At 45.2% G+C, this 27,998-nt stretch overlaps 1 protein-coding gene across 9 annotated transcripts in view; it reads left to right on the forward strand.

The window, feature by feature from the left end:
* adgrl2b.1 (adhesion G protein-coupled receptor L2b, tandem duplicate 1) overlaps positions 1 to 27,998 on the forward strand; it is a 96,702-nt gene that overhangs the window by 22,894 nt on the left and 45,810 nt on the right. For 8 of the 9 annotated variants that reach the window (XM_088311553.1, XM_088311556.1, XM_088311555.1 and 5 more), the window contains exons 2-5: positions 1,645 to 1,843; positions 18,743 to 18,956; positions 22,574 to 22,683; positions 25,682 to 26,487. In XM_088311553.1, coding sequence (XP_088167679.1) covers positions 1,768 to 1,843; positions 18,743 to 18,956; positions 22,574 to 22,683; positions 25,682 to 26,487 — 1,206 coding nt within the window. In that variant the 5' untranslated portion in view covers positions 1,645 to 1,767. Of the gene's footprint in view, positions 1 to 1,644; positions 1,844 to 18,742; positions 18,957 to 22,573; positions 22,684 to 25,681; positions 26,489 to 27,998 lie in introns of all 9 variants that reach the window. The other variant, XM_088311554.1, reaches the window with a different exon arrangement.

Consider the following 27,998-nt stretch of genomic DNA (forward strand, 5'->3'; position numbering starts at 1 on the left):
TTGATTGATTGATTGATTGATTGATTGATTGATTGATTGATTGATTGATTGATTGATTGATTGATTCTAATTGGTATCTTTTTTTTTTTTTTTTTTAATAAACCCAGCCCTATTTTTTGTATATATAAAATCTTGGGCTGGTCCTACTTCTGCAGCATCCGATTTATTCCAACGAATGACTTGACAGGCCATGCAACAATACAGAGGTGGCTTACAATAATCATGAAGGTTGATGGGGTGTGTGTGTGTTTTAGCGCATTACCAAGCCTTATGTCTTTGCGCGGTGACAACAACCATGTGGCCTGTTGCATCGGATGGCAACCGCATGGGAATAAACAAGACACAATATGTAAATGCGTTTACGTATCCGACGTGCGTCGTGTGGCCGCGCGGCATTTTGACTGCTGCTTGCTGTTTGACTCCAGTAAGCAGCTTATCTGTCTGCTGCGTTAGTTTGTCGCAGCCTGCAACCTTTTGACGCTTCTCCACACAAAGGGTTGTTTTATTTTTTTTTTCCCCCTCTCGCCCCCCCCCGCGCCGCCCTCGCTAAGGAGGAAGACAAAAAAGTGCGCTCACAAAGCAGTCGTGTCTGCGTTGCTGGAGCGACAGACGTTTTTTTTTTTTCTCTTTTCCCTCTGCGTGAGGAAACGGAGAAAGTAGAACAAGGGGGGGGACGCGTCGGAGAATGAAGCATTCATTAGTGACGCGTTGGCGAGTGTCAAATAAGTGCCAAGAACACCATTTACTTTGTGTTCACACTGGCGCCCACTCGAGTGTGAAATGCAAAAGTTTGAACATTTTCTCTTCAACTTAATTTCTCAGTCTGACTTAGCCGAGCAGCAGGTGAGGGGTGCGTGTTGGGAAGACGCAGATGGAATGCTGACAACCCAGCGCCACAATTAAGGAATCGCACCTATAGGAGCGCTTTCAACCACGCGTTCATCATTTGGGTCAATGCGACCCACGTCGTCAAAGAAAAAAAATATTTATTTATTTATTTGATTTTTTTTTTTTGGACTTCTGCTCCCAAAACCGCCAAAAAGAATGAGAAATTTTACAAATGAATCTGAATCGTTCCATATTTGTTCCAACTTGAAAACTGTTCTGCTCAATCTTTGCCGATTCCCAGCATTCTCCGTAATTAAATTTTTTTTTTTTTTCAGTATTGCGCAATTTTTGCAGTTTGAAGTGGAAAACCAACCGCTGTTTTTTATTTATTTTTTTTTAACAGTGAAGCCAAGCATGAAAAGCGCCAAATTTGAAATTACCGTAACTTTTCCGTCATTGCGTGCATGGACCTGGCAAATTAGTTTGATGACTCACCGCAAAACACCCAACTCTTCATCTGAACTGAATTGAGCTGAATGGCAGCGGACGTCGATTCATCAGTTAATAATATTTTCTAGGATGAAAAAAAAACCCCAAAAATCCCGACTTCTTAAGAACCGTCGCGCGTCCGACAGCTGACAGCCGAGCGGACGGAACACCGTTAGGCGGCATCAAGTGTGCAAACGTTAAATCCAGATTAGTGTTCTGCGCGTTCCAGTCAAGCCCGACGCGTCACGTTGCGTCGTAAATCCGCGGCTGGGGTGACAATTATGACATCATGGCCTCATTTGCTCTTTTTTTCGTCTATTTCTGCAGATGCGAAGATGACTGGCGATGCTTTGCAGAGAATCGTTGACTCCGTTCCAGCTTCCTGATCTCACGTCCAGAAAAAACCAACAACAACAACTCTGATTGGACGGCTCGCCGAGCAGCGAGACAATGGCCTCTTCGCCGTGGATGCGTTGGGCCTTTTCCTGCCTTCTGCTTCTTCTCTGCTGCGCTCATTGCTCACAAGGTGAGTTTCCATGGAAGCGTGCGCTGTTAATAAGATTCCAGGCAACCTTTTGAGAAGCGCTATTTTTTTTTCTTTTCTTTTTTTTTAATTTTATTCAGCTGCGCAAAAAAAGAAGAGCTGTTCAGCAGCAAGGTTGCGTTTGAGTTCTACTTCAATGCTTTTAGCCTTGTAGATGAGAAAAAAAAAGTGTTTCAAACGTGTTGCGTCAAACTTATTAAGTTGAGACATATGCAAGAATTGCTCACAATTCACACACCATTTTTTTTTTTTTTTTATCCTCCTCTCACTGCACTCAATATGTTTTGCATGGGCGTTTTTGTCTCGTGCAATTAGCCACTGCTCACCCAGCCCCTCTCCAGTGTTGCCATGACTACTGAGGGCAACGTTAGTAAATATATAATAATGGCTTGGCCACATATTGCAATTTGTCTTCGGAGTGTTATCCGAATTGCGATAGACGACGGTTCGCTCCGACTTAAAAAGTCAACAGCCACAATTCAGGTAGCAGATCTGTGCATGTGGCGCATGCAGCCGACACAAACACAAATGCCCTCAACTAACACATTGACAGTTTTCGTTGAACATTCAAAGATCCAAACTGAAGCCGTTGCAGCTCTGCTTACCTTTTGGCTTTGCATTCATTATTTTTCTGGGCTGGTGAAGAATGAGATTTCTGTATTTGTTGAAAGCTACACTTTTACTCATGCCGGCTTCCAATGCCAGAGCCCCCCCGCCCGCAATCCTTCTCAGATTGTCAAATCCGTTTTTAAAATTTTTTTTTTTCTTCCTGCCAGCCAATCAAATTCCATGCCAAATGTACACCTGTCACCATCAAACGCGAGTCCCTCGCTTCGGTGCCAGAGTGGTGAAAGGACCGCCTCTGTGTTTTTAATTGTCCTCGGCGACATCCAAAGCCCGCATTTCGGCTTCTTTGCTTCACTTTTTTGATGGCTGTAATTACAAAGATTGTCACAAAACACTCCCCGTCTGCGACAAGCCCATCAAAACCACCGACGCCGCTGCTCGGGCTGCTTGATGACGATCATTACATCACCCCCTTTTTTTTGGTTCCCATTGTACCGGCAACAAAGTAAGCCCAAATCACATGCTTGCGTGCTAAGCGTTGATTGCGGGTTATATCGTGTCTTCTTTTCGAGGAAGCTCGCCTTTCCGTCTAAATGCTTGTCATTCTCTTTTGTTCTTTGGCGAGATTTATCACTTGATGCGATGATAAAACAGCTGCCGGAGCGGGCGACCCGAGCGGCCTTTTCATTGATTTGTGGATTTATTCACAGCGATACATCTTACGCAGAAATACCACGGCGGCTCTTGAAGTGAAAGACGTCAGCTTTGGGCTTTCGGAGTCGAGCGGACCTGGACGAACGCTTAAAAAGACAAAATAGTGCTTTGGTGTGCCGAAATGAAAAAGACGGCATCTGAGCTCACTCACTTTACCGTTGGTAGGCAGTCGCGATAGCCAATCCGATTGCAGCGAGCCTTCTTCTGGCCCGCGGGCCGTATGTTTGACACCACTGCTCTAATGCAACTTGTGTTTTGTTTCGCTTCCAAAGCGACAGGACAGCAGGTGTGAGTGTCAGGTATTAAACTTCTCGCCGCCGTCCCGGCATAGCCAAGCGCAAATGTCTTCCACACGCCGCGCGTCTCAAGCGTCTTTCAAAGCGGCATCGTAATTGGCTGCGTCAAAAGTGCTCTCACGCGCGGCCGTTGCGGCTTGGCACATTCGGAGAACTACCGTTTGCTTTCAAGGCAAAGTGGTTTGTGCAGCACTCCGATCGCGGCTTCCTACCGTTCTCAAACACACTCGAGAGTGTTTCTCGTCTGAAGACAGCAAATTGACGGGATGACTTCGATAACATCGGCCTGCAAAACTTACAAACGGGGTTGCCAAAAAGGTGTCCTCACATTCCACGTCTGCGCCATTTCTATAGAACGCTTGTACTGGAAAGTGGCGTCCAACGCGTCTTTTTTTTTTTTTTTTTTACGGGGGGATGGAGGGGCTTTCATGCCCGTGCTGCTACAGTGTCTCAACAAACATTTGCTCTTCATTCCACGGCGAGGACACAACAATCAAAGCGTTTGTTATTTAAACTCCCAAGAATGTGGACAAAGACCACAGGAAGTAATCCCCCCCCCCCCCCTAAAATCTTCCCTTTCTTTTCTGTTAAGACTCCAATTTCAGCATTCATTGGCTCACAATGGGAATGCGGCGGTGGCGCACTTGTGGCTGCCGCCGCCGCCGCCGCTCGCTCTGTCTGGCGTCTTTCATCAACAGACTCGATACCTGCGTGGCCCACTTTAGCGCGGCGGAGTTGGCGTTTGGTACGCGCCTTATATAACGGCGAGAGGATGCGGGCAGGCGTTGAATATAAATAACGAGGCTACTCGCCTGGAATTTAAACAGACGTCTCCATAAAATCACGGTCCTCCGAAGTCGTAAGCACAAAAGTACCCGTACTTAACATTTAATAGACTCCCGTGGCGGTAATAAATGTGACGGAGCAAAGATGACGTCCGTATATTTAGTCGTAGAGGATAACGTCGTTTTGGTTTCTGGGTTCAAGCTCGAGCGAGACGACTTGGCGAGGAAATACTCACGCGACCCAGATTGCTGTTCTGCGTGAAAAGCGCCAACATTCACGACGGTCGCGCTGTCCGACTGCAAGATAATATCGTTGCGTCTTGGACCGCGCGAGACGTTGCATTTGTCCAACCGGGTCCGTCCAAATTCTGTCCATCGGTGGGACAAGCGCCTGTCAAAGTCGTTCTGGGGATCTGTGTTCAATGCTAATTAAAGGTAAAAATAAAAAAAATGATATTCGGCAAAGTCTTTTCCTTACTTTCCTCTGCTCTCGTGACCTCTCCCGTGGTGCGTTTGATAAAGGTGAAAAAGCAAACAGGCAGCTTACTGCTGATTGGCTGCTGCTACAAGGAATCAATCAGATAGTGCTGTTGGCAGGACAATCTGCTTCTGCAGGCTGGGTCGCGAGCACAGCAGAGAGAGAAAATGGGTGAGAGAGAGATAAGAGAGAGCATGTGCGTGTGAGAGGGAGAGCATTTGAATCGAGAGAGGGAGTGAGAGTATGTGAGAGAGAAAGAGAAGAGAGATTGTAAGAGAGACACATGAGAGATATAGAGACCGTGTGTGAGAGAGGATGTGAGACAGAAGAGAGAGCATATGTTTTTTTGACGAGAGAGTGAGAGAGAGCTATGCGAATGTTTCTGAAGGCAAATCATGTGCTGCAGCGAGCCAAAATATACCAGCTTTTTATTTAAGTTAAAAAAAAAAACGTTGATGCCGATAATCGGCAAAATGCTAAATATTGGCAGAAATCGGCCTGGCCGATAATCGGTCTATCACTAGTTTCTTTCCAAAATGTGGTGAAGGTTCACAACATTCTTTTTTTTTTTATCTCAAGCAGTCGCATTGTACCGATTGAAGAGGCTCCCTTGTGACACGCTGGTATTTCCAGTCCTGGTTCTCCTCTCGAAGGGAGGGGTGAGGGGGGCATGGGGGGGGGTGTTATTGTGCGCTAAGTCCTTTCTGGCTCGAGGGCCACGCACAGCCAGTCTGTCGTCCATTGATATGCTCGGCTTGCCATTTTCAAATTCATATCGAGCGTCGGCGCTGCGAGGCGGGCCGATGGAGAATTATCGGGCAAACCGCGGGAGAGCGGCAGATGAGCGGTCAATCCGTGTGCGGCGATACATCATGCGACTGGACGCTTCTCAAGCCATGAGGCGCGAGATTTAGCACCATGTTGAGACGTTTAATTATTGTGTTCTTCCGCTTTTTTTTTTAATTTAGCCGTACGCTTTTGTCAGCGCGTCGGCCAGCCGGCAGCACAAGAAGCCGTTTAATAATCGGCGACGGAAAGTTTTGAATCAAAATACGACGGCGGATTGAAATGAGGCGGAGAAATATGAATCTCCGGGATCGTCTTTTTCACTCCCACTCCGAGGAAATGAAATAAAACGGCGTCGGCGATGGGGTGGCCCGACATTTCCGACGGCGATTTGTTTGCGTTGGAGCAGCAATCATATTTCAATCCTGAATTTCAAATCAAGCCTCCTCGGCCTCCACCTCTGCTTTTTACGACGATTTCCCGTTGGGAGGCTTTAATCCATCAGGGTCGCAACTCCGTTTTCCGACAGTTTGATCCCATTTGCTTTCCCTTCGTCATATATCGTCGCCGTTCGAGTAGCGAGTTGCGCAAACACGGAAGCAGATGCCCGCTTCAATCTTTTCGTTCTCTTAAAAGCCGCCTGCGCTTGTTTGTCAAATAAGAGATGAGTCCGGCTTACAACCCCGAAAGTCGTTTACTTGGGAATTTTACTATTTGCTCCGTGTGAGTCGCCGCCGGCTTCAGCTGTCAAAACATGCTGACGCATTCAACCAGGAAGGAAGAAGGGATTCAAATCATATCAGCTCGGACAACGCAAGGTTTTTTTTGTTTTTCCCGGATTTATGTTTTCTCAGCACAAAGTAAAGTCACTTTGATTCATGCTCTTGTTCACAAACCGCGACACCAAAAAATATTGCTATTGCTAACCAAAACAGCAGCAGAGTCTTGAAATTGGAGATTTGCTATCGATTGGTGCACTCGTCAAGCGTAAAATTCAGAATGATTCATACATTCATTCATTATCTGAGCTGCTTTTCCTCACGAGGGTCGCGGGCTCGTGCGCTTCTGGACTGTGAGGCGGCCACGCTAACCGCTTGACCATCGTGCCGTAAGAGAGAATGGGAAGCAGTAATGCAAAGTTGTGTCGTGTTCTTATGTAGCCTCTCCTTTTTTTTTTTTTTTTTTTTTAAATCTCTGACTGAATATAATAACGTCACCGGCAGAGGAGGAGGAAGACCGATCCCGATTATTAGTCGTCATGGAGGCCGATAGCCGATATGTCAAACCGATATTTGTTGGTTGAAAAAAGGGTTAAAATGGTCTCAAAATTTAGAAAATAAAAACTCGACTTAGTTTAAATGCCTTTAAGCACATGTTTATAAAACAACTTGAACATGTTAAAGTATTTTCAGAGGATGGAAAATAGACAACTGAGCTTCAAAAGGCTAAAAAAAAACTGCACCGAGCCCCCAGGCTCAGCTGCATGTTTTCTAGTTCAATGAAAACAAAATCTCTCTCAAGTTTACAACGGAAAGTTGTTTTCTTTGAGTTGTGAGTTGTAGTAGACTGACGTTTATTAAAATTTGGGCAAAGTCTGTTGCCTTACCTTCCGGGACCTTCCCGTAATGCGTTTGACTTGAGGTGAAAAAGCAAACAGGCAGCTTTCTGTTGATTGGCTGCTCCAAGGAACCAATCAGGTGATGCTGTGGGCGGGCCAATCTGCTTCTGCAGGCGAGGCCACCAGCACACCAGAGAGAGAGAAGTGTGCTGCAGCGAGCCAAAATAATCCATCTTTTAAAAAACGATGCCAATAATCGGCAAAATGCCCCGTCTAACACCACTTCAAGGCGACAGTTATGCTCCTACTTCATTTTCCCTTTCTCTCACTTCTTCAAATTCCTATGAGCTGCTCCAGTATATGATATCGATCTGATAATATGCGCTGGTTGTCTTTGTGGCTCTCTCGAGTAGCTCGTGGCGCAGCCCCAGCGCCGATGAATGCCGCACTGTTGCATTCACTGTATTAGTAATCCCCTCAGGCCGAGAGTGCCCTCGAGCATGGCCGCACGTTTTTTTTTTTTTTTTTTCGGCCCAGGAATTAAATGTCACCTCAGGGGTGGGTCACCGACGAACAAAGGCCACCCGCCGATTTGCAGGTCTAAACAGTCTTAGATAAGGAAGCCCTCTCCCGCCGTGCAGGAAATTGAATAAGTATGCCACATGGAAGAAAAAAGTGCAGCACAAAGAGTCGTTTTGTTTGCCTGGCGCTATCGCTGTTGACCCTCTCATGTAGCGTCTATCCCCGTTCAGGCACAATGGCTTCATCCAGGTCGAGGGCCAGGAAACTGTCCGTCATCAATACAAGATTCCAAACCCCCCCCACTCTCAAATGTGTATATCCTTATCAACGCTTCCATATCTGCCCCTATTGAGCGGAATGCCGGCGGAAGGGAAGCGGGGCAAGGTCATCGCCGCGCTCAAGTCAGTCAAAGTGGGCAGCAGCGCACAGATAGCAGTGGGGGGTGAGGAATGTGTCGGCCGTTTCTTTTTTTTTTTTTCTTCTTCTTCTTCTTCCCACCTGGCAGAGACCGAGTGAAGTAAAACACACTGTCTGAGAAGACAGCGTGGTTTTTATGTTCAGGGCCAGAGCACCAGGTGACGCAAAGACCCACTTGGAATTCATTTAATGGAATAAAATTGCCTATTTGGGAGGACAAAGCCAACACAGCAGGATAATCGCTGAGGCTAATCTTTTAGAGACATCCGCTACTCGTGCCTTTGCCAGCTTTGATCGGGTGGGGGGGGGGATGCTTTAATTCAACTCGATTCTTGGTGCACGTGTGTAACCGTTCATTGTTTCTGTAGTCATAGATCGATTTTCATGTCCGATATTTGTCATCTTGACGATTATCGACATCTGCCTTTTTTTTTTAACTTTTAAGGGTGATAAATTAAAAGCTGGTTTATTTTGACTCGCTGCAGCACAATTTTCTCTCTCTCTCTCTGCTGTGCTGGTGGCCCTGCATACAGAAGCAAATTGGCCCGCCCACAACCTCACCAGATTGATTCCTTGTGCAGTGAGTCGCAGCCAATCAGCAGTAAGCTGCCTGTTTGCTTTTTCACCTCGGGTCACACGCACTATGGGAGAGGTCCCGGAAGGTAAGGCAACAAACAGACTTTGCCCAAATTTGAAGACATTTTAGTCTTAAAAGTAAATCTAATTTTGTAAACCACTAAGTTTTTTTTTTTTTAATTTTGACACCATTTTACCGCTTTTTTGAACAAATGAATATCGGTTTCAAATATCGGTTATCGGCCCCCATGACGACTAATATTTGTAATAAAAAATCCACTCATTTGCCGACATAATGACCCCAAACGGTCTTTCCTAGCCAGAACGTTGTCGGGCCATAAACAAAAGTGTAAGCAGCTGCAAATGAACACAGGCCAGGATGGATCGACACTTAACAGGTCAGTGACACTTTGTTGGGTCCAGAGGCCCCGCCCCCCTCGAAAGCAGGACGAGCTGTGAAAAATCACAGCGTGCTTTTCAATCGTGACTTATGAAGTGGTGACGGAAAAGCCGTAATACACATGTTGGCGAGGGGGGGGGGGGCGTAGGCCCGCCGGGTTCGCTTCCCAGGTGGAGACGCGAGCAAGCGATTAAGACAAACTCACTCACCCCTCCTTCCTCCTTTTCTTCATCTTCCCGCCCTGAGGGAAGGCACCTTGAGCGGAAAATCCAGCTGGGTTTTAAGTGGCGGGTCAAAAAAAAAAAAAACACACACACAAAGCTTGAAAAAGAAGCGATGGCTGATTTCCACGCCGCACTCGGGGGAGTTTGCATGAACTCACCTCTTTCGGCGCGTTTCATCAACTCCCCACGTAAAGAAACGACGCGCATGTCGAGCGCGCAATGAACTAATTCTGTCAGAACGGCGCTCGCCTCGGAGCATGTGCGCTTTTCATCTTGTGAGCGTCGTTTCCCTTTCAGCTGCTTAGCCCCGCTGACAGTTATTTGCCTCTTTGAAAAGAGTTTGTTTTCTCCGCAGACAATAACACGCCGTTGAATTCGATTTTTTTCTCCGCAACTTGACTGACGAGTCAACGGACAGCGCGGGAGACGCCTTGAGTTGCGGTCTTTGAAACGGAATCGTACCCGGTCAAGCCGGCTGCACCGTGAGCAAGGCGGACAGACGGAATCGAAATTTTTTCCCGACATTCTGCAAATACTTGCTTGTGGATGGCATCTGGACGGCACAGAAATTACAGACAATTAAAGTTGTTTGTTCAAAAAAAAAAAAAAAAAGTCTGCATAGGACCTTGAGAAAAATAATCACATAAAAAATCTGCAAATTGAGGAAAGAAAAAAAACATAATTCCTGTATATAATCAATTATCAGTAGTACTGGGTTGAAAAAAAAAATCGATTTCGATTGGAATCGATTTTGTTTTCCAAAGCCCGATATCAATTCATAAAACCATATTTCGATACTTTTAATGTCTTCTTATCCGTAAATTTAAACCACAGAAAATTCGGTCAAAAATTGATTCTTCTTTTGGCTCAATCTAAAGAAAGAAAAATGAGTTTGTTATCTGTACTCTTTGTTTACAGAGAAGACGTCTCGTCCCGTCCTAATTTCTTCCATGTGGGAATTTGTTATCTCTCTGTACGGTTACACAAATATTGTTGCACAAAAAAAAATGTAACTATGAATATATTAGAGTGCGACTCGTGTGTGTACGTCAAGTCAGCTTCTTTTGTCTTGCTGCACATTTTTAAACATGCCGGTATTGTTTGTGTCTTGGACCGTTTTTCCTGCCAAAAGTACAAATACTTCCTTAACCGAATTAAAACTGAACAACACGCCTCAAAGTAAAGCCGTTCAGGAGGATTTTGCAAGCATTTTCCCCCCTCGTGGAAATGATTGAACTCTGACAAGTTATGCGACTCCAGAGACATATTTTCTGGGAACGATCTTGAAGAGGTTCGACTGCGTTTAATTAAGAGAAGATGGATCAGATAGAAGAAAAAGACCCTGGAAAGTCAAATGAGAGATGTGCTTCTAAAAATACATTTTAAGAAACTTTAATTGCTGAAAACATGCCAAGTATGTCGTCCTCAATTGTGGAGACACGGTCAAAATGTTTTTCACTTTTCACCACCGCCCAGTGACGCACTTGGGTGACTTATTTCTGTCTGCTTGAAGCGAGCTAGCTAGCTAACAATTTCTGCGCCGTGGAAATTCATCTTGCCTGAATTTAAAGTAGCTCCGCGTGGTGATTGAAATTTGCAAACGAGAAGGCGACGCCGCGGGTGAGCCCGTCATCTCGTCGGCCGAGAGGAGCTCTGAAACCTGTTAGCTCGCAAGCTAACAGGTGGCTAGCGCCTCGCGTTGCAGCGTGGAACGTCCCGTGAAATACATTTAAGTGGATGTTTTTTTTAATTAGATTAGATGAAAAGTAGCAGGAAGTGGTTTCATGCGCAATGATTTTGCCTTTTTTTTAATCTTTTCAATTTGTTGTAGGGTTGTTGACAACACTTCTCGGCAATGTGTCAAAAGATCTTTATTTTCACCTCACGGGCCTTAAACAGTCTCTTAACTTTAAATTGAGGTGTTGCAGCAGCACAGAGCAAATTAAAAATTATACTGTAAAGTCATGTAAAAAAAAAACTGCATCGTCGGTTTTATCGTTTTCATTTTACATCACAATTGTTGTGATCAAAATAATCACGTTTATCGTTATTCTCATTTTAATGCTCAAATAATTCTGAATAAAAATAAAAATAAATCACCTCCACAGCGCATACATCTAAAGCGGTGATGTCAAACTCAGAGGTTGTCATTTGTAATTATTTTATCTTATTATTGTGGATACAAAACGGTTCCTATAGTTGATTGTGACGTATATTCTTTAGAAAAATTGTTGAAATTCGGAACTTAATCAAATTGACACGTGATTTAAAACATTGCAAAAAGCTACTCGTATTGAAGACGATTCATAACACTCGAAACACAAATAATTTGTTTTAAATTAGATTTTGGATGAGCCTCTACTGCTCGGTGTTGATAATACTCATTCGATTTATACACGACACATCGACGATTATATGATGGAAACTGTCCTCGCGTCACTTTGGAAATGACTGGAAAAAACGGCCTCACTCATATAAATAATCCTAAAATTCTTACTTCGCCGGGCGTGTTTTCCCAACCCCGAATCAAAAGTTTTATGATCATGATTCATGGTGTCGTTGCTCGGCCGAAGTTCAGCGAAGCTTCAAACCATAAAAATGGGTGTCGTCGTAACAGCCCATCTCTCGTGCTATTCCAAACATCGAGTCGTCTTCGAACTGGACTTTGACTTTGAATTCTCGCTCGTGACAGAAGCAACGAGGCTCAAGTCGTGCCGCCGCTTGGACCGCCTAACGCTTATTTTCTGCCTCAACAACCGCGAGGGCTTCCAAACACTAAACACGCCTCCTCCCCGAAACTCCAGCGCAGCTAAGCAGACAGCTTATCAGACGCGACTGGAGTTGCTGCTATCGGGTCCCCCCCCCCCAAAAAAAAAAAATCTTCATCTCATGAGCCATCATCAAGTGAACGGTTGATGTGGAAAAAGTACTGCAAAAAAAATCAAATATCAGCAGCGTGTGCACAGCCTTGAAATGGACCCACTTGAGGAATCAAACTTGAACCTTTTTTGTTGGTTTTTTTGGGGCATTTTGTCATTTTGATCTCAGATTGAAATAGAAATATGAAAAATATATGTAATAATCCGTCGCTTGTTAATTTGATGACTTTCAGTTGGCAAAATCAAATTGGCCCGGATGATAATAATAATACAAAAGAACGACAAATACAAAATTTGAATCTGACTTAAAAGCTTGGTCTGCAAAATTCCAAATGCGATTCCCTCTCAACGATCTGCTGTTTTCGTTTCCCGTTGTAAACATGGCAGAAGAGAGCGAGCACTGCATCGAAGCCCAAATGGACTGGATGGATTTGTAAATAGCAGGTTTCTATTTTGGAATCCTCCTATCGCCATCCCGAGTGGCTGATAGCAGTCGTCTGGGAAAAGGGCGGGCGCGGCTGCGGCGATTGTGGTCTTGTCTGACACCATCTTTAGAAACAATTTCCAACAAGACCGATTCAAGTGTCACGGGAAACGCGTGTCTACCACCACGGTTTGTGTTTGTGTTTTGGACGCTTTTGACACTTGAAATGAAATGGGAGATGTGGTGTTGCTTGAATTTGAAAAGCAGGTGTTTTTTTGTTTTGTTTTTCCGCCCCAAATCTCTTCGCTCATCTCACACCTTTGCCACTCGGCGTCATCTCAGACTTTTACGACAATTGAGCCAAATTTGAACAAAGCGAGGCAAGGCTGCTTTTTTATTTATACGGCGCTTTTCAAAGACAAGGTAACTCAATGTGCTTCACATTGTTGGAAAACAACATTTAAAGGCAAAAGAATTTAAGACATTAAAAAAAAAAAAACTCATTCACTACCAGCAAGGCAAAAAAAAAAAAGAGATATTTGACGTCTTTAGCCGTCAATGGCAGTAAATGAGTTAAGACACAACGTTGACAAATAATTGACTAAGCTTACCAAAAAACATTTCAGAAAAAAATATAGAAATGCTCGAAAATGAGAAATAAATGATATCTTTTACACGTGCTAACTTCAGTTCTTTTGGCATCTTTTGCACGCAGCAGCTAAATGCAGCTTATTTCACATAAATAAATAAATAATGCGGTAATAATTCCGTAGTCAGACTGTTACTATTCAACTTTTCTGCATTGTTCATTTTATTAGAAGAAAACACATTTTATTTCTGCATTTTACATGAGGGTGTTTTTTTTTTTTTTTTAGCAGCAATGTACGTCGAGCAATTTGGGTTTATGTCACGAAAATTGATTGTTTACATTTCAAGGTAGCGCGTCACATTTGAGACGATCAAGAATTCTATCCTGTTTGTCCTACTTTCCAAATTCCCGTTGGAAATCTCCAGTCCCCCCCCCCCCCCCCCCCAAAAAAAAAAGTCCTCCCTGACCGCTCCGGATATGGGATTATGGAGGCATTCCCGAGGCCGTTGGAGGCCAAGCTTGACTCTCAGATCTCCTCTCGGGCTGCCCGTATTCTTGCGAAGCAAACAACATAAAAAGACAAACACTCTTCAAGTGCCCCCGCTGCGGCCGCGGCGGGGGCACTCTTATTTGACTAAAGGCGACACCCTCCTTTATGCCCGCAAAAGAGTGTCTCCGTCAAAGGAACAATGGGGGCCAGACGCGGCGGGAAACGGGCTACATTTGCATGCAGCTGTTTGCCGTTTCCAAGAGCACAAAAGCGGCTTAATGGAGGATGACAAGCGTCATGTGATGCCTCTGCGCTTCGGCTCCGTCTCCGCCGCTCTGTCGAACTTCCAAAAATTGTCCCACTTTTCTTTTTTTAAACATTCCACTTTCTTGTATATCCTGAGGCGGTTCGGCTTAAAAGGTCAGCCGTGACTCCGCCCATGAGGAACTTTGAGATCGGTGCGCGTTACGGTCCACGCCGGCCAAAGAGCAATATTTGGACATTTATCGGGGGTTTTAAACTAGTGATAGACCGATATACTTTTTTCAGGACAGATACCGATTATTAGTCATCATGGAGGCCGATAACCGATATTTGAAGCCGTTATTCGTTGGTTGAAAAAAAAAGGGGTAAAATGGTGTCAAAATTTTGAAAGTTAAAAACTCCAAAAATGCCTTTAAGTATGTTATTAAACAACTTTGGTGAATTACTACATGTTAAAGTTTCTTTAGATCTTGGAAGATGCACAAAAAGCCTAACCAAAAGCTCCCCGGCTCATCTACATTTCTTATAGTTCAAAGAAAACAAACATCTCTTTACAGTTGACGACGGCAAATAGTTTTCTATTAGTTGTGAGTTGAAGTAGACTGACATATATAAACAAAATTGTATTCTATTGTATTTATTTAAGTCTGTTGCCTTACCTTCCGGGACCTCTCCCATAGTGCGTGTGACTCGAGGTGAAAAGGCAAACAGTCAGCCTTCTGCTGATTGGCTGCTACAAGGAACCAATCTGCTGTGGGCGGGCCAATCTGCTTCTGCACGCAGGGCCACCAGCACACCAGAGAATGCGAGTGAGAGAGAGAAGTGTGCTGCAGCGAGCCAAAATAAACCAGCTTTTAATTTTTCGGCCTTGAAAGTTAAAAAAAAATAAAATAAAAAAGCCGATGCGGATAATCGGCAAAATGCCAAATATCGGTCTATCATTATTTTAAACACGCTGCGATGCTCACGGGATGTTTCAGATGCGCTGCCGAGTTGCTTCCAATTTCAAGGGTGTTGATGGAAAACAAAATATGTATTAGGAGGAGGTGGGGGTGACTCATAGTCTGCCAACTGAAGAAGTACGCGGGAGGGGGAGGGAAAACGAAATACCTGAATGCGACATATTGAGGAGCGTTCCCGGCCGGGCTTGTCTTGGCTCTTCGTCCAGCTCAATAGAAGGCTTAGCAGGCAGGTCAGAGGGAGGAATCGGAAAAGCGACTTTGCTCACAGTCACTCACTGACCGGAATGCACGAGAAGGTTTCGCGTCAACACGGCCGCCAATGTGGATCGCAGCCACGGCAAAGTGGTTGCCATGGAGATGAGACAAAAAATATGCTGAATAAAGCGCAATTCGATTCTCTCACCGATTGTGTAAATTCATCCGAGACATTGACCGACCACTTTATTTTCATTTTTCCCCCCTCTACACACAAAGGGGGATTATGCTCGGGATGTTTTCCCCGAGCACTCGTCTTGATAGCGTCGTCGCGAATGACCTTTTGTCACCCGTCCTCAGCCGAGATTCCCAAAGTGGAGTCGTCAAACAAAACGGCAGATGAAAAGATGTTCATACGTCACTGACATGGCGGAATTTTCGCACGCATCATCTCGCCCACCTTTTTAAAGTGTCGGTCAACTGGAACGCAAGCAACTGGGAAGCTGCGAGAACTCGCGCTAACCATTACTTCCGCAACTCGAGTGACTGCAAAGGTGGAAAACGACTCTTGTTAAGAGTGGAGTGCCTTTTTTCTTGGAAGGAAAATGCCCAATGAGAGCTCACGAGACAACAATTTAGAAAAGGAAATACTTGTCCTGATTCGGGCTCATAATTGCGCCTTGAAATGAACACACGTTCACGTTGTCATGTTGTCACGGCAAATCGCTCAAGTAGAGGTCAACAAGAAAGTCGTTCATGAAACAGAGATGAGGGAGAATCAATTTGTCCTTTCGATGGCGAGAACCTTCCGCCCTAATTGACGCGCTTCTGACCAGAATGATCCACGGGGGGGGGCACTGAACTAATCAATAAGCGGGCTCCAGTTGACGACAGCGTTGCCGTCGTGCCTTCGTTGCTCCGATGGATGTGTCCAATTGTGAGCGGACGGCGCAAAGCAAAGTAGGCCGTTAGATTTGTGTCGCAATCATGTAAGCGTAATGTCAAATGCCGCGCGGCAATTGGTTAAAAATTGTGGCACAATCGTCTCGCCTGTCAGCGTTTTGTACGCGTAGACGAGGGAGAAGCCGTAAGCGTAGAACCTATTTTGTGCGTACACTTGGAGGGTCTTGTATAGTGAGAGACCGATTATCGGCTGGGCCGATTATCGGTGCCGAGAGTTGCCATTTTGCCGATTATCGGCAGTGGCATTTTTTTAACTTTCAAGGCCGATAAATTGAACATCTCTCTCGCTGTCTCTTTCATGTGCTGGTGGCCCTGCCTGCAGAAGCAGATTGTCCCGCCCTCAGCTGGTTGGTTCCTTGTGTAGTGGGTAGCAGCCAATCAGCAGGAAGCTGCCTGTTTGCTTTTTCACCTCGAGTCACGCGCACTACGGGAGTGTGGGAAGGAAACATTCGGCTTCCGTATTTGTGGCTTGTATGCGATATTTCCCATTACGTACACGCAAAACTCATTTTTGTACGCGCTTTTTGACATCCCGATTACGTCATTGCGACGGAAATCTAAGGCCATAGAAAAGAGGTCACAAAGGCGGATGACGGACGTCGCCTCGTGCCACGGATCCCCTTTTGAATTTGAATAGCCTGTGAAATGCATTCCTTCCTTGGCTGCTGCGATAAAGCCGTCAGTCGCCCCGTGAGGGATGGCAGGCGTGGTGGTCATTAGTCTTGGCGGCGGTTAAGCCGCTGACTCCACTCTGCGTTTTATCAGCCGCCATCCCGCCCGGGTTCTGCGGACGCTGCGGGTAATTGTGGTTGTTATTGGGATAGATGGACTGACCCCGCAGCTTCCCACGTAGCGTTCGCCTCTACCGACGTCTCCTAATGAGGTGATAAACAGCGGCGCTAAGCACAATTCGCTCGCATCGTTTTAAAGAAGGGAGCCATTGGTCGAACGCTCGGGAGTGATGATTTGCTGCACGCCTTTGGTTAGCGGGTAGTTACAATTTCACGTGAAAATGGACTTGAAAGAAAAATGTAACGTCCAGTATGGGGAAATGTCGACAAATGGCAAAAAATTTTAAAAAAAGCAAGTTGGGAGACAAAGAAAAGATGACAGTTCATGAAGTGGGTGATGAATATGTGAAAAAGCCGCCGACATTCAACTCAATAGTTTCACAAAAGCAAGAAAATCTTGACATCAAAGTATGTTTCCATAAAAAGCAAATGTTCTTTACATTTCAGTCAGAAAGCAAACTAAATTTTGCTGCTGATTACTAAATTAAAAAAAGGATCAATTAATTTTTAACGCTGCGCATCTGGAGACAGATTCATCCCAAAAACTTTGTCAGATAAAATTAATTCATGAAATGAAATAGTTAATTAAATACAGAAATAATTATTTAGATTTTTGTACGTTAGTAATTTAATTGGTTAATTGACGCATTTATTTATTTAAATCCTGAATTAATTAATGGCAATTATAATGAAACATTTCATGGTGTATTTATTTATTTAATTAATTTTGGCACTTTCGGGGCTGCTGTTTTGGTCAGCAGCGGACTCTGCAAAGCGAGACGTGCTGATAAACGACTCGCTTTTCCGTTATTTTCAAGAAGTGTTGGCCTCCTTCCACTCGGAGCTTGCTTTAACTGTATATTTTCCGTCCGCCATTTTTATTTTTTTTTTTGTCACGGTGACAGACGTCATAGCGTCTGGCATTTTGGCGGAGGAATTTCAAGTTGGAGTCACTTGGAAACTTTGAGTGTTTCAAGCGACGCTAATTGCGGCGGGCTGCGGCTGTCAAAAGCGCGAAGGGTAATTAGCGTGAGGGGGCAAAATGAACCCGAGGTGGGAAGTGTTGCCGCGTGACAAAGCTCGGGTTAGCCGATGGGGCCGCGCAAAAAAAGGTAGCAGGCTGAAGGGAGTGCTAATTAGGAGCGAGAGAAAATACCGACGCCGGCGATTGCAGCAAACCGCGCCGATTATTGACAGTTCACGCAGCTCTCTGCTTGCACGCCTTAAATGGAAGACATTTACATGTTCTACTTAGACGCTACCTAATTGTTTTTTTTCTTCTGCTCAGAGTTGCAGACAGCTGCATATTTATTTTATTAATTTATTTTTTTAAACTTTGGATCATCTCAACCGAGATAATAGATTTGCTATTCGCCCCCCCCCCCCATTTCTTTTCTTCTCTCTCTCCGTGGCCCGGTCTCTCTTTCTTTGTGAAATGGCGTTTTATTATTCAGAGAATTCTCCGTAATAGCCTATTTTACTCTGATGTCCTGGAAGGAGGGTCATTTTTGTCATAAAAAAAAAGCTCATTTTCTCCCTCGCTTAGTGCACTTATTCGGCCAAACTCACAACCTTGCTTTTTTTTTGTTCACGTATGGATTTTTCACGGCGTGGACGCTGCTTTCATCTTTAAAAAAACACTGTTTAAATAAATAAATCAATCAATAAATGTTTTTTTTTTTCCTCTTCAACTTGTTTTGCAACGCAAACAAAAACAAACAAACCTTCACGCTTGAAGTTCACGTTAAACAATCGCTGCTCTCGTAAGGCGCGCCATCTTGACGCCTTTTTATTTACTCGACATTTCACGAAGGTACGATTAGCCTCCAGTGACTTCCATTCTGATCTTTTTCACGGAAAGATAAATATTTTTTTTTATTCTAAATGTCAGCATTTCACGTAAGGGACTCGGACGCCTGTCGCCGATTTATTTGATGTGGCTTTTTCTCGCCGCGCGGAAGTGGAGCTTGTAAATGATTGAGTTTTTCTGTCTCCTGTCAGGATTCAGCCGCGCCGCCCTGCCCTTCGGTCTGGTCCGGCGGGAGCTGTCGTGCGAGGGCTACGCCATCGACCTGCGCTGCCCCGGCAGTGACGTCATCATGATCGAGACGGCCAACTACGGGCGGACCGACGACAAGATCTGCGACGCCGACCCCTTCCAGATGGAGAACGTCAACTGTTACCTCCCCGACGCCTACAAGATCATCTCGCAAAGGTGCGTGAGAGGCGACGCATGCAATTCTTTTTTTAATCCACACGGACACTTTCTTTCCTCCATCAGCTCGTTGGATCGCAAAAGGATATTTAGGATTTTTTTTTTTACCTTGTCTGTCTTTTCCTGTTTTATTTTTTTTTTTTAAGAATGCTTGACTTTGAAACTCTTTCACACAGAAATGCTGCGAAAAAAGCCAAATGAAAAGCAAGAACATATTTTCGATGTTTGAGCGCTCTGATTGGCTATCGCAACTGTCTATCAACTATAAAAGCCCCTTGAGACACAGAAGAAACGCCCGCACGATTGTATCTGAAGGCCTCGGACGAATAGTGCGAGCTACTGGTATTGTGAAATCTGCCTGGCAACACGAGCGAGCTGAATTCTGATTGGATAAAAACTCTAACCTAAAAATATTGACCAACCCCCCCACCCCGAACGAGCTTTCCAGCCTTCCATGTCCCTCCGTACACATTGCGGTTATATGCCAGCATTCTTTTGTGCTTTGCGAAGATCGCATTCAAATTCTTTCCCCACCAAAACTGATGGGATTAATTTGAGACGGGCAGGAACTGACGTCCCTTTTGCAGCGTTTGAGTTCTTAAAATGAGTGCAACTCCCACAGACGGTGAGTCACCCGAAAGCCGTCTAATTTAAGCATGTGGGGCGTCGGGCTTGCTTTGTTCAAACACTTGTACCGCATTGAAGTGGCGGCGCCTCAGGTAGCGGCCGATGCTCATCATGGCGCCTTTCATCCCGCTTACCCTCTCACAGGATGTCGCCTCGCTGTCAAGCGGCGGCGGCAACACTTCACTGCGCTCGCCCCCCTCCCCCGAGAGGTGTGTGTGTTTTGAAAGGCCAGCGGATGAACTATTCATAAATCGGAACCCGGAAAGTTCAGCTCGCTTCTTTCCGTCAGCCGCATTTTTTCTGACGTGGCACCATCGCCGGGGAGTTGCACCTCGCCCTTCTAAATTGACATCCCGAGTGCCGGCTTCCGACGCCGTCTGCGCACCCCCAACTCGAGTCGACGGCGGCCGGCCGCGGCGCACGCGTCGTCTGTCGACGAGTTAAACTCGCGTCCGCGCTTCAAAACGACGACTCCCTCGGGAGGCCGTGAGCGACCCGTCCGGATTCTTGCCGATGATTGAGATCACGGCCATCAGACGGGGGGACCGTAATCAGGGATGATGCGATGACAGCCCGATAAGATTCGCTCGATTTTAGTCAGTCTGCCTCTAAGCTTTTGCGGAAATTTTTTTTTGCGGAAATAGAATTTTATTTTATTTTTTTCCTAAAAACAAAAAATATTTTGATGATTAATGTGGGACGTTAGCAACACAAGCTGATAAACAAAGCCATCAACGAAGACAAACAGCAGATCTTGTGGTCTGATCGGCGATAAAACAATCCACAAACCCAAATAAGTGTGTGTGTGTGCACGTTTTCTAATGCCGTCTGGTATTTGCCACCTCTTCTCTGACCCACTCATAAAGCAGCTGAATAAATCCTTCCCTGCCTGGTCAGAGGTGCAAAAGGACAGCGCCGATTGAAAAGGTGTTTTTTTTTTTCTTTGCCCGCCACGAGAATGAGCTCAGTGCAATTCAGCTGCAATCACATGCAACAGCAGCCAAGTAGGAAGACCTCGAGTTCGATAAAGAGTGAACTTTTTTTTTTTTAATGCCTCGAAAAGAACAATACATATTTTTTAAGTAAGCGGGCGAGCCGCGTCGCGCTGCCACAGATATCACGAGTCGTAAAGCAGCTCGATAATGGCGCCGGTATTCCTATTCGTGTCGCTCGGTGCTTCTCAATTATGAATCAATATATTGTTATATATTATAAATCAATTGTTACGCCCCTCCCCCTAGCAAGAAGAAAACAATTGGCGCCCCCACCACTACCCACTCTCCGTCACAACTACAAATAATCGCATTTTAGTTGCAAAACTCACCTACTCCGTAGATTTAATACTCGCTGCGCACAACGGGCAAGGAGAGCGCCACTGCCACCTACTGGAGTGGAGGTGCAATTACACGTCATTGTTCAAAACAATCCCATTTGTGAAGCCTCTTGAATGGATGAATGGTTCCCCTCCAATGTTTAAATTTATGTCCGGCTTGCGTGGCGGCTGCTGACCTTGTAAAAATATTCATCTCGGCCTCACAATTTTTTTTTCCCGAGTGTGTGCGCTTCAGTTTGACTTGCCCGCATTCCCCCCCCCCCTTGCCATCCCTCTGCCTCAAATGAACTCGTTTGAAGTGCAAACGTCGACCCCATCTCCCCTCCTCCTCTCTTTCCAACTCCCCCTGTCTCTTAACTTGAACTTTACTTGCACCCAGAAATATTTGAAAAAAAAAAAAACTTTTTCAATTGGCCCAGCGCGCCGTTGCCGATTTTATTCCCATTGATGTATTTTCTGCACACAAGCAGGGGGGGCGTCCCAACACGCTTGTCTGTCTGTTACATGTCACAGCCACCTGCCGCGTGATGCTCTAACCAATGTTTTCCTTCTCCTTCGACGCAGATGTTAGAAGAAATGCCACCGCCAATACTTGACATGCCTTTAGCTGCTGTTTTTCATGAGCGCTCGCCCTGCCATCTCTGCACTCACGCACGCGACAGCTCTTCAGCGGTGCCGCTTCCGAGTTTCCCGATGACATCAGTCGTTGTCATAACACATTTACAATCATTCCAAATACTTTTGTTTCATGAACATATGTGCATGAGCGGACGATATTCTTCATCTACCCATTTTTTCTATATGGGTCATGTGACAGGTGGAGACCATGCCATTTGACTGGTCGAGAGGCGGAGTACACCCTGGACTGGTCGCCGGCCAATCACAGGGCACATATAAGCAAAGCATTCCCATTCAGATTTGCACCAAAACTAAACTTAACGACGCTATGTTTGGAAAGTGGAAGGAAGCGAGAGTCCAGTGAGAGCATGAAAATGCTACACGAGGCAAAATTGGAAACGAAAGCAGACGTCCTAACCACAAGGTCACCCTGCTGCAGTTGAATGTCGTTATTAAAAACAATAAAACACATTTTATGACAAACAAGGATGGGCAATGAATGAGGAAATCTGACGATTACAACAGCAAAACGCATTAAAAAGCTTGCTAGCGGCGGGAGCAGGATGCTAATGCGGCTCACTCCATTTTAACTCGGTGCTCCTTCTCATCAAACGTCAACAAGCTGACCAAATCGAATGCAAGACACCTCCCACACGAGATCCAAAATGTGGAAATTAATAGCGCTAACAATTCCAGTGCTCCAAGTGCTGAAACACTTGCTAGCATATAGCAGTCCGCCAGCATATAGCTAGCTGCTAGCATGAGAAGCTAACGCAGCAGTCTTGTCAAACATCAACAAATTGATGAGCTTAAATGCACAACAGCGATCACAGAAAACAAAAATCCGTTTTTTTCACCAAACAGTCAAATGCTCGGCCCCGGCCACGCGACATCTGTCAACTTTTAGGGTGGGCAAACTTGAAAGTAGCACTGTCCGTCGTCCTTCGCGACGCTAACGCCGCTCCCGGCTGCCGCCTGTGCCTTCTGAGCTCTCAACGGGTGATGACATGTGTGGTCAATCTTGTCTTATTCCCTCTAGGTGCAACAACCGTACGCAGTGTGTGGTTGTCACTGGCTCCGATGTCTTTCCCGATCCATGCCCCGGCACCTACAAGTACTTAGAGGTCCAGTATGAGTGTGTTCCCTATAGTAAGTATCACCACCACCACGATTGACGCTGTTACTGTTGTTATTGTGCAATTTTTTTTTTTTTATATCACACGTAGAGCACGCCACGTCAATTTATGCGTTAGGCCGCCAACATGTCAAGCTGCCGAGCGCTGATGTAATTTTATGCCAATTATTGGCAATGGCCCGCCAAGCAAAATGTAGCCATGAATTCCACTGGGTGGTGCTCCATATAATGTTATTTAATTTCAGGTTGAATCTGCGAGTTCCTGGAAGGTGAAAAATGTTAACAAATTCGAAATAGTAAATTTTTTTTTTTGGTTTACTGTCATGATATGGAATTTAGTGGGCGTGTTCCAATCAGGGATTTTCACGCTGCCGATTTCAATACCAGTCATGCGAGAGTGAGATTGTCCGATTTCGATCAGTGCTCCTCCATTATTTTCTATTCCACCCCCCCTTATGTTTTTGAAATGTTTGTAATTGTTTATTTTTCTCCTAATGTTGGCATAACCAACTGCAAATATATATTAGAATTATTTAAAAAATAAACAAATAACGAAACCTATTTTAACGTGGTTTTCGTGTTATTTTCTGTTTTCCAGTCATGCAATATAATGAACAGGAACTAAAAACACGTCTGCCGTTGTTTTAATTAATAACAATATTTGCATATACCAAAAAATGATTTACACATTTTTTTAAGAATAAATTGTTTTATTTAAAATATGTTTTGTTATTGTTTAAATTTCTTGGAATTGAATGCTACATGTGGAAAAGAAAAAGGCATTTGTTGATCCTTGTGCGAAATGACTTTCTTGTTGCCATTACTTGAAGATTAGAAAGGTGCCGTGTTGTCTTCGGTTGGAAGTAAGAGATAATTCCGTGCCTTGGTGAATAAAACAAGCCGCCGCCGTCGGGACGGCGCTTGTATTTTGCCGGATTTCCATTTCAAATGCAACAAACGGCGTCTGCGTTCACGCCGAGCGTAAATCCCGCTCGAGAGTTTGTTTGAAAACGAGTCGGCGAGGTTCGAAAGTGTTTAGCGCTGATGAATCGTCCACAATGGTTATTTTCTTGCGTGTGCGTTCGTCCTTCTTTCAAACAGACCTCCCTTTCACCTCCTCTGCTGTCTAACCTGCAATTTTTCACGCAGCCTTTCCTCCGCCCAGCAGCTCCGGCTTGCCGTGATTCCGACGTTGTGCGCAGTGGCCCCATTTTCTTTTTTTCTTTTTTAAAGCTCGTGTCATTATCACCGTGCTTTTTTTAGACACGCGCTTGTCTATAGTCAAATTGCTTTCATCACCAGTTTAAGACGTAAGGGAATATGTGCATGACTGTTAATTAACTAACATCGCTTTTGTTTTTTTGTTTTTTTTCCATTCCTGAGCTCCTTCTTCCCCTAAAACGCAGTCCATGTGCACACAGTTCATGTCACGGTCGCATCCTCTTGCAGCTAATTCTCTCTTTGTACCTGCCAGATGACTCATGATAACCTTTCTCTTCCTATTTTTTTACTCTTCTTTTTTTTTTCTTTTCCTTCTTTTTCATCGCCTGAAATAGAAGTGGAGCAAAAAGGTAAATAAGTGGCCACTAACTTCCTTCCCGTGTCTTCTTCTTGTTCTGTGGTGTTGAGTGCAGCCACCCCACGCCTACACACACACACACACACACACACAAATCCTAAACGTAGAGGAGGATTGTTTGCACATCTGGGCTCCCAAATTTTTCACTGATGAATGAATGGAGCTTTTCTCTCTGCCATGTGAGGAGCTCCGAAAAACAGATGGTTGGGTGCCGAATATTGCAGGGTGTCTGGCTTTTGCATCCTGTGAACCCTTCAGGAAGGACATTTTCTACTATTGTGATTGAAATTTTGAAAAAAAATCAAATAAAACTTTGTCAAAGTAGAGGAATAGCTGACTTCCTGATTCCATTTTTTTTCAAGGCGGCAGACATGTCCGACAAATTTTGATGTGCGAGGATATTTTCGATGTGAAAGCAACAAAGTGTCCTTTGAAAAAGCCAACGCGAAGCCGGTATTTAGTTTGCTTGACCCAACTTGTTCTGCACCCAGCCGTATATCCGATCGAGCACGTGAGACGAACGAGCGCTGATGGCTGGCCGCAAGCTCGCTCAGCCATCAGCAAAAAAATGTGGCGCTGATCCCGTGACGTTGTTCTCTTCCCTCTGCCTCCATTTTCATCTGCTTTGCCGCCATTGACGACCATGTTCGTTTTTCTCCCGAAAACGGAAAGCCTTCTTAATTTTTGTTTCATGCATGCGTTGACGTGCGCCGAACAAGCGCTTCATGTGGTGTTTGACGCCTCTTTCACACGGCCAATACTGGAAAATGAGTTTGTCGATGATGCAAAAGTTGAGGCGGCGGGGAAGAAAACGGAATGGCTGACTTATTATCAGTTTTGAGTACGGGTCCTTGAGACTTTTTCATGCGTCCCGTCATGATAGCTTGGTCAAAGTAGAGCAGTGGGCCTCCCCCCCCCCCCCCCCCATTGTGAATCCTTAAAATCGTCCAATTTTGACATGCCGAGTTGCTCAATAAAGGAAAAAAAATTGAGAAAACACTTTGGTTAACAAAATCACATGAAAATGCGTTTAAATAAAATAGAAACGAACCGAAACACTAAATGTGGGCGGAGCCAAAAATTTTGCGTTTGGCGTGCAAACGAGATTCTGATTGGGGCTCCTGTCGGGGCCACGTGAGATGGCCAGTTTGAAAGGGGCTCCGGGCATATTTTTAGCGACAGAACGTCAATATCTGTTTTGTGCTGTCTTTCATTTGCAGGATTTCTAAGTTTTTCCACAATATTTTGTGTCAAGAGTCCCCAAATTCACCGGTTTTTTTAACTCATTCACTGTCAGCCCACGTCAAATGAAAGTCCTTTTTGACGTCAATATCCGTCAATGGCAGTGAATGAGTTTTAATATACACTGAGAATACGACCGATCCCTGCTCGTCACTTCCGTCACTTTCTTCTTCTTCTTCTCTTTTCGCTAGTCTTCATTTGTCCCGGGACCCTGAAGGGCATCGGCGAGGCCACCTTCCTGTACGAGGCGGAGCAGCAAGCGGGATCGTGGTGCAAAGACCCGCTGCAAGCCGGCGACAAGCTCTTCTTCATGCCCTGGACGCCGTATCGCACGGACACGCTCATCGAGTACGCCTCCCTGGAGGACTTCCAAAACAACCGGCAGACCACCACGTATAAATTGCCCCACCGGGTCGACGGCACCGGCTTCGTGGCGTACGACGGCGCCATCTTCTTCAACAAAGAGCGCACGCGAAATATCGTCAAGTTTGACCTGCGCACGCGGATCAAAAGCGGCGAGGCCATCGTCAACAACGCCAACTACCACGACACGTCGCCGTACCGCTGGGGCGGCAAGACGGACATCGACCTGGCGGCGGACGAGAGGGGCCTGTGGGTCATCTACGCCACGGAGCAGAACAACGGGCGCATGGTGGTGAGCCAGCTCAACCCGTACACGCTGCGCTTCGAGGCCACGTGGGACACGGCCTACGACAAACGCTCGGCCTCCAACGCCTTCATGGTGTGCGGCGTGCTCCACGTGGTGCGCTCCACCTACGAGGAGGGCGAGAACGACGACGGCGGAGGAGGAAGCCAGATCGACTACGTCTACAACACCAAGCTGAGCCAAGGCGAGTTCACCGACATCGGCTTCCCCAACCAGTACCAGTACATCACGGCAGTGGATTACAACCCCAGGGACAACCAGCTGTACGTGTGGAATAACTTTTACATCCTCCGCTACGATCTCGACTTTGCGCCGCTGGATCCTGTTGAAGGTCAGCTCTTTTTGCTTGAAACTTTTGTTTTGCTTTCCAAAAACTCAACTACAATCCAGATTAACGTTTCTGTATAAAGATGTGAGCACATCTGCTCTGCTTGGTCATTTTAATGAGTGATAGACCGATATGCTTTTTTTTTTCAGGGCCGATACCGATTATTAGCAGTCATGGAGGCTGATAACCGATATTTGAAGCTGATATTCATTTGTTGGAAAAAAAAAGGGGTAAACATTTGGAAAACTAAAAACTCCAAAACTTGATTTGGGTTAAATGCCTTTAAGCACATGTTTATTAAACAACTTTATGTTTAAGCCTTTTTTTTTTTTTTAAAATCTTAGAAAAAGTTCCCCGGCTCAGCTGCATTTCTTACACTTCAATGAAAACTCTCTTTATAGTTTACGACAGCAAATAGTTTTCTATTTGTTGGCAGTTGTAGTAGACTGACATTTATTCAAATTTGGGCTAAGTGTGTTGCCTTACCTTCCGGGACCTCCACAAGGAACCAAACAGACGGTGTTGTGGGCGGGTCAATCTGCTTCTGCACGCAGGGCCACCAGCACAGCAGAGAGAGAGAGAAGAGTGCTGCAGCGAGCCAAAAGAAACCAGCTTTTAATTAAAACAAAAAAGGCAAATGCTGATAATCAGCCAAATATCGCCCCCGATAATCGGCCCGACTGATAATCGGCCCATCACTAATTTTAATCCATCAGCGTACATTCGTCTGCTCCGAGCGGTCCGAATCAGAATAGCGTTGTCATCACAACGCAACGGAACAGACATAAGTAAAAAAACGATTACCTACGGGCAAAACAGAACGGGAGTCCACTGGGTCGCCTATTATAGAGCCTCGTTTTCACAGATGAAACGGGGGAAAAAATGCAGGGGGAGTGGGAAAAAAAACAAAACAGTCTAAGCCTGTCAGGGGAGCACAGTCTGGGATTGGAAACTGTCAAAGGGAAATGGTTGGTTTTTTATTTTTTTTTTTTGGGGGGGCGGGCGGGGGGCACTTTTTGTTTGCCTTTTAAAACTAACTCCAACATGTTGCAAATCACTAAAGTTAGTTAATAGGCATGTACTTAAAGGCAATTAAACTAGATCAAGTTTTGGAGTTGCTGTTTTTCAAAATGTTGACACCATTTTACCCTTTTTATTCAACAAAAGTGTAGCGGCTTGAAATATCGATTATCGGCACCCGTGACTTCTAATAACCGGTATCTGCCCTGAAAAAATCGGGCATGGAACTATAAAGAGGCTTTCTGCAGTCATCAACGTCCACCTGTGCTTTGTGATATCCGTAGAAAGTTCCCAAATTCGGCAGATTTGTGATCACACGGAGCAGTCGTCTGCGTAGTCTTTCGAATCCCTCAAGAATCGACAAGCCCATCCTTAGTTGACTTCAACGTCCTCGCATTAGCCGTAAAATAATGCTCTTGTGAGCTTGTAAATGTGATCCGAGCAGCACGAGGCCAAGTTCTTATTCGTGGTCGGCTCAGCTAACGAGGCGACA

This window comes from Idiotropiscis lumnitzeri, chromosome 12 (genome assembly GCF_059441095.1).
Source record: "Idiotropiscis lumnitzeri isolate Australia: NSW breed Sydney's pygmy pipehorse chromosome 12, RoL_Ilum_1.0, whole genome shotgun sequence".
In the NCBI taxonomy this organism is placed as follows: Eukaryota; Metazoa; Chordata; class Actinopteri; order Syngnathiformes; family Syngnathidae; genus Idiotropiscis; species Idiotropiscis lumnitzeri.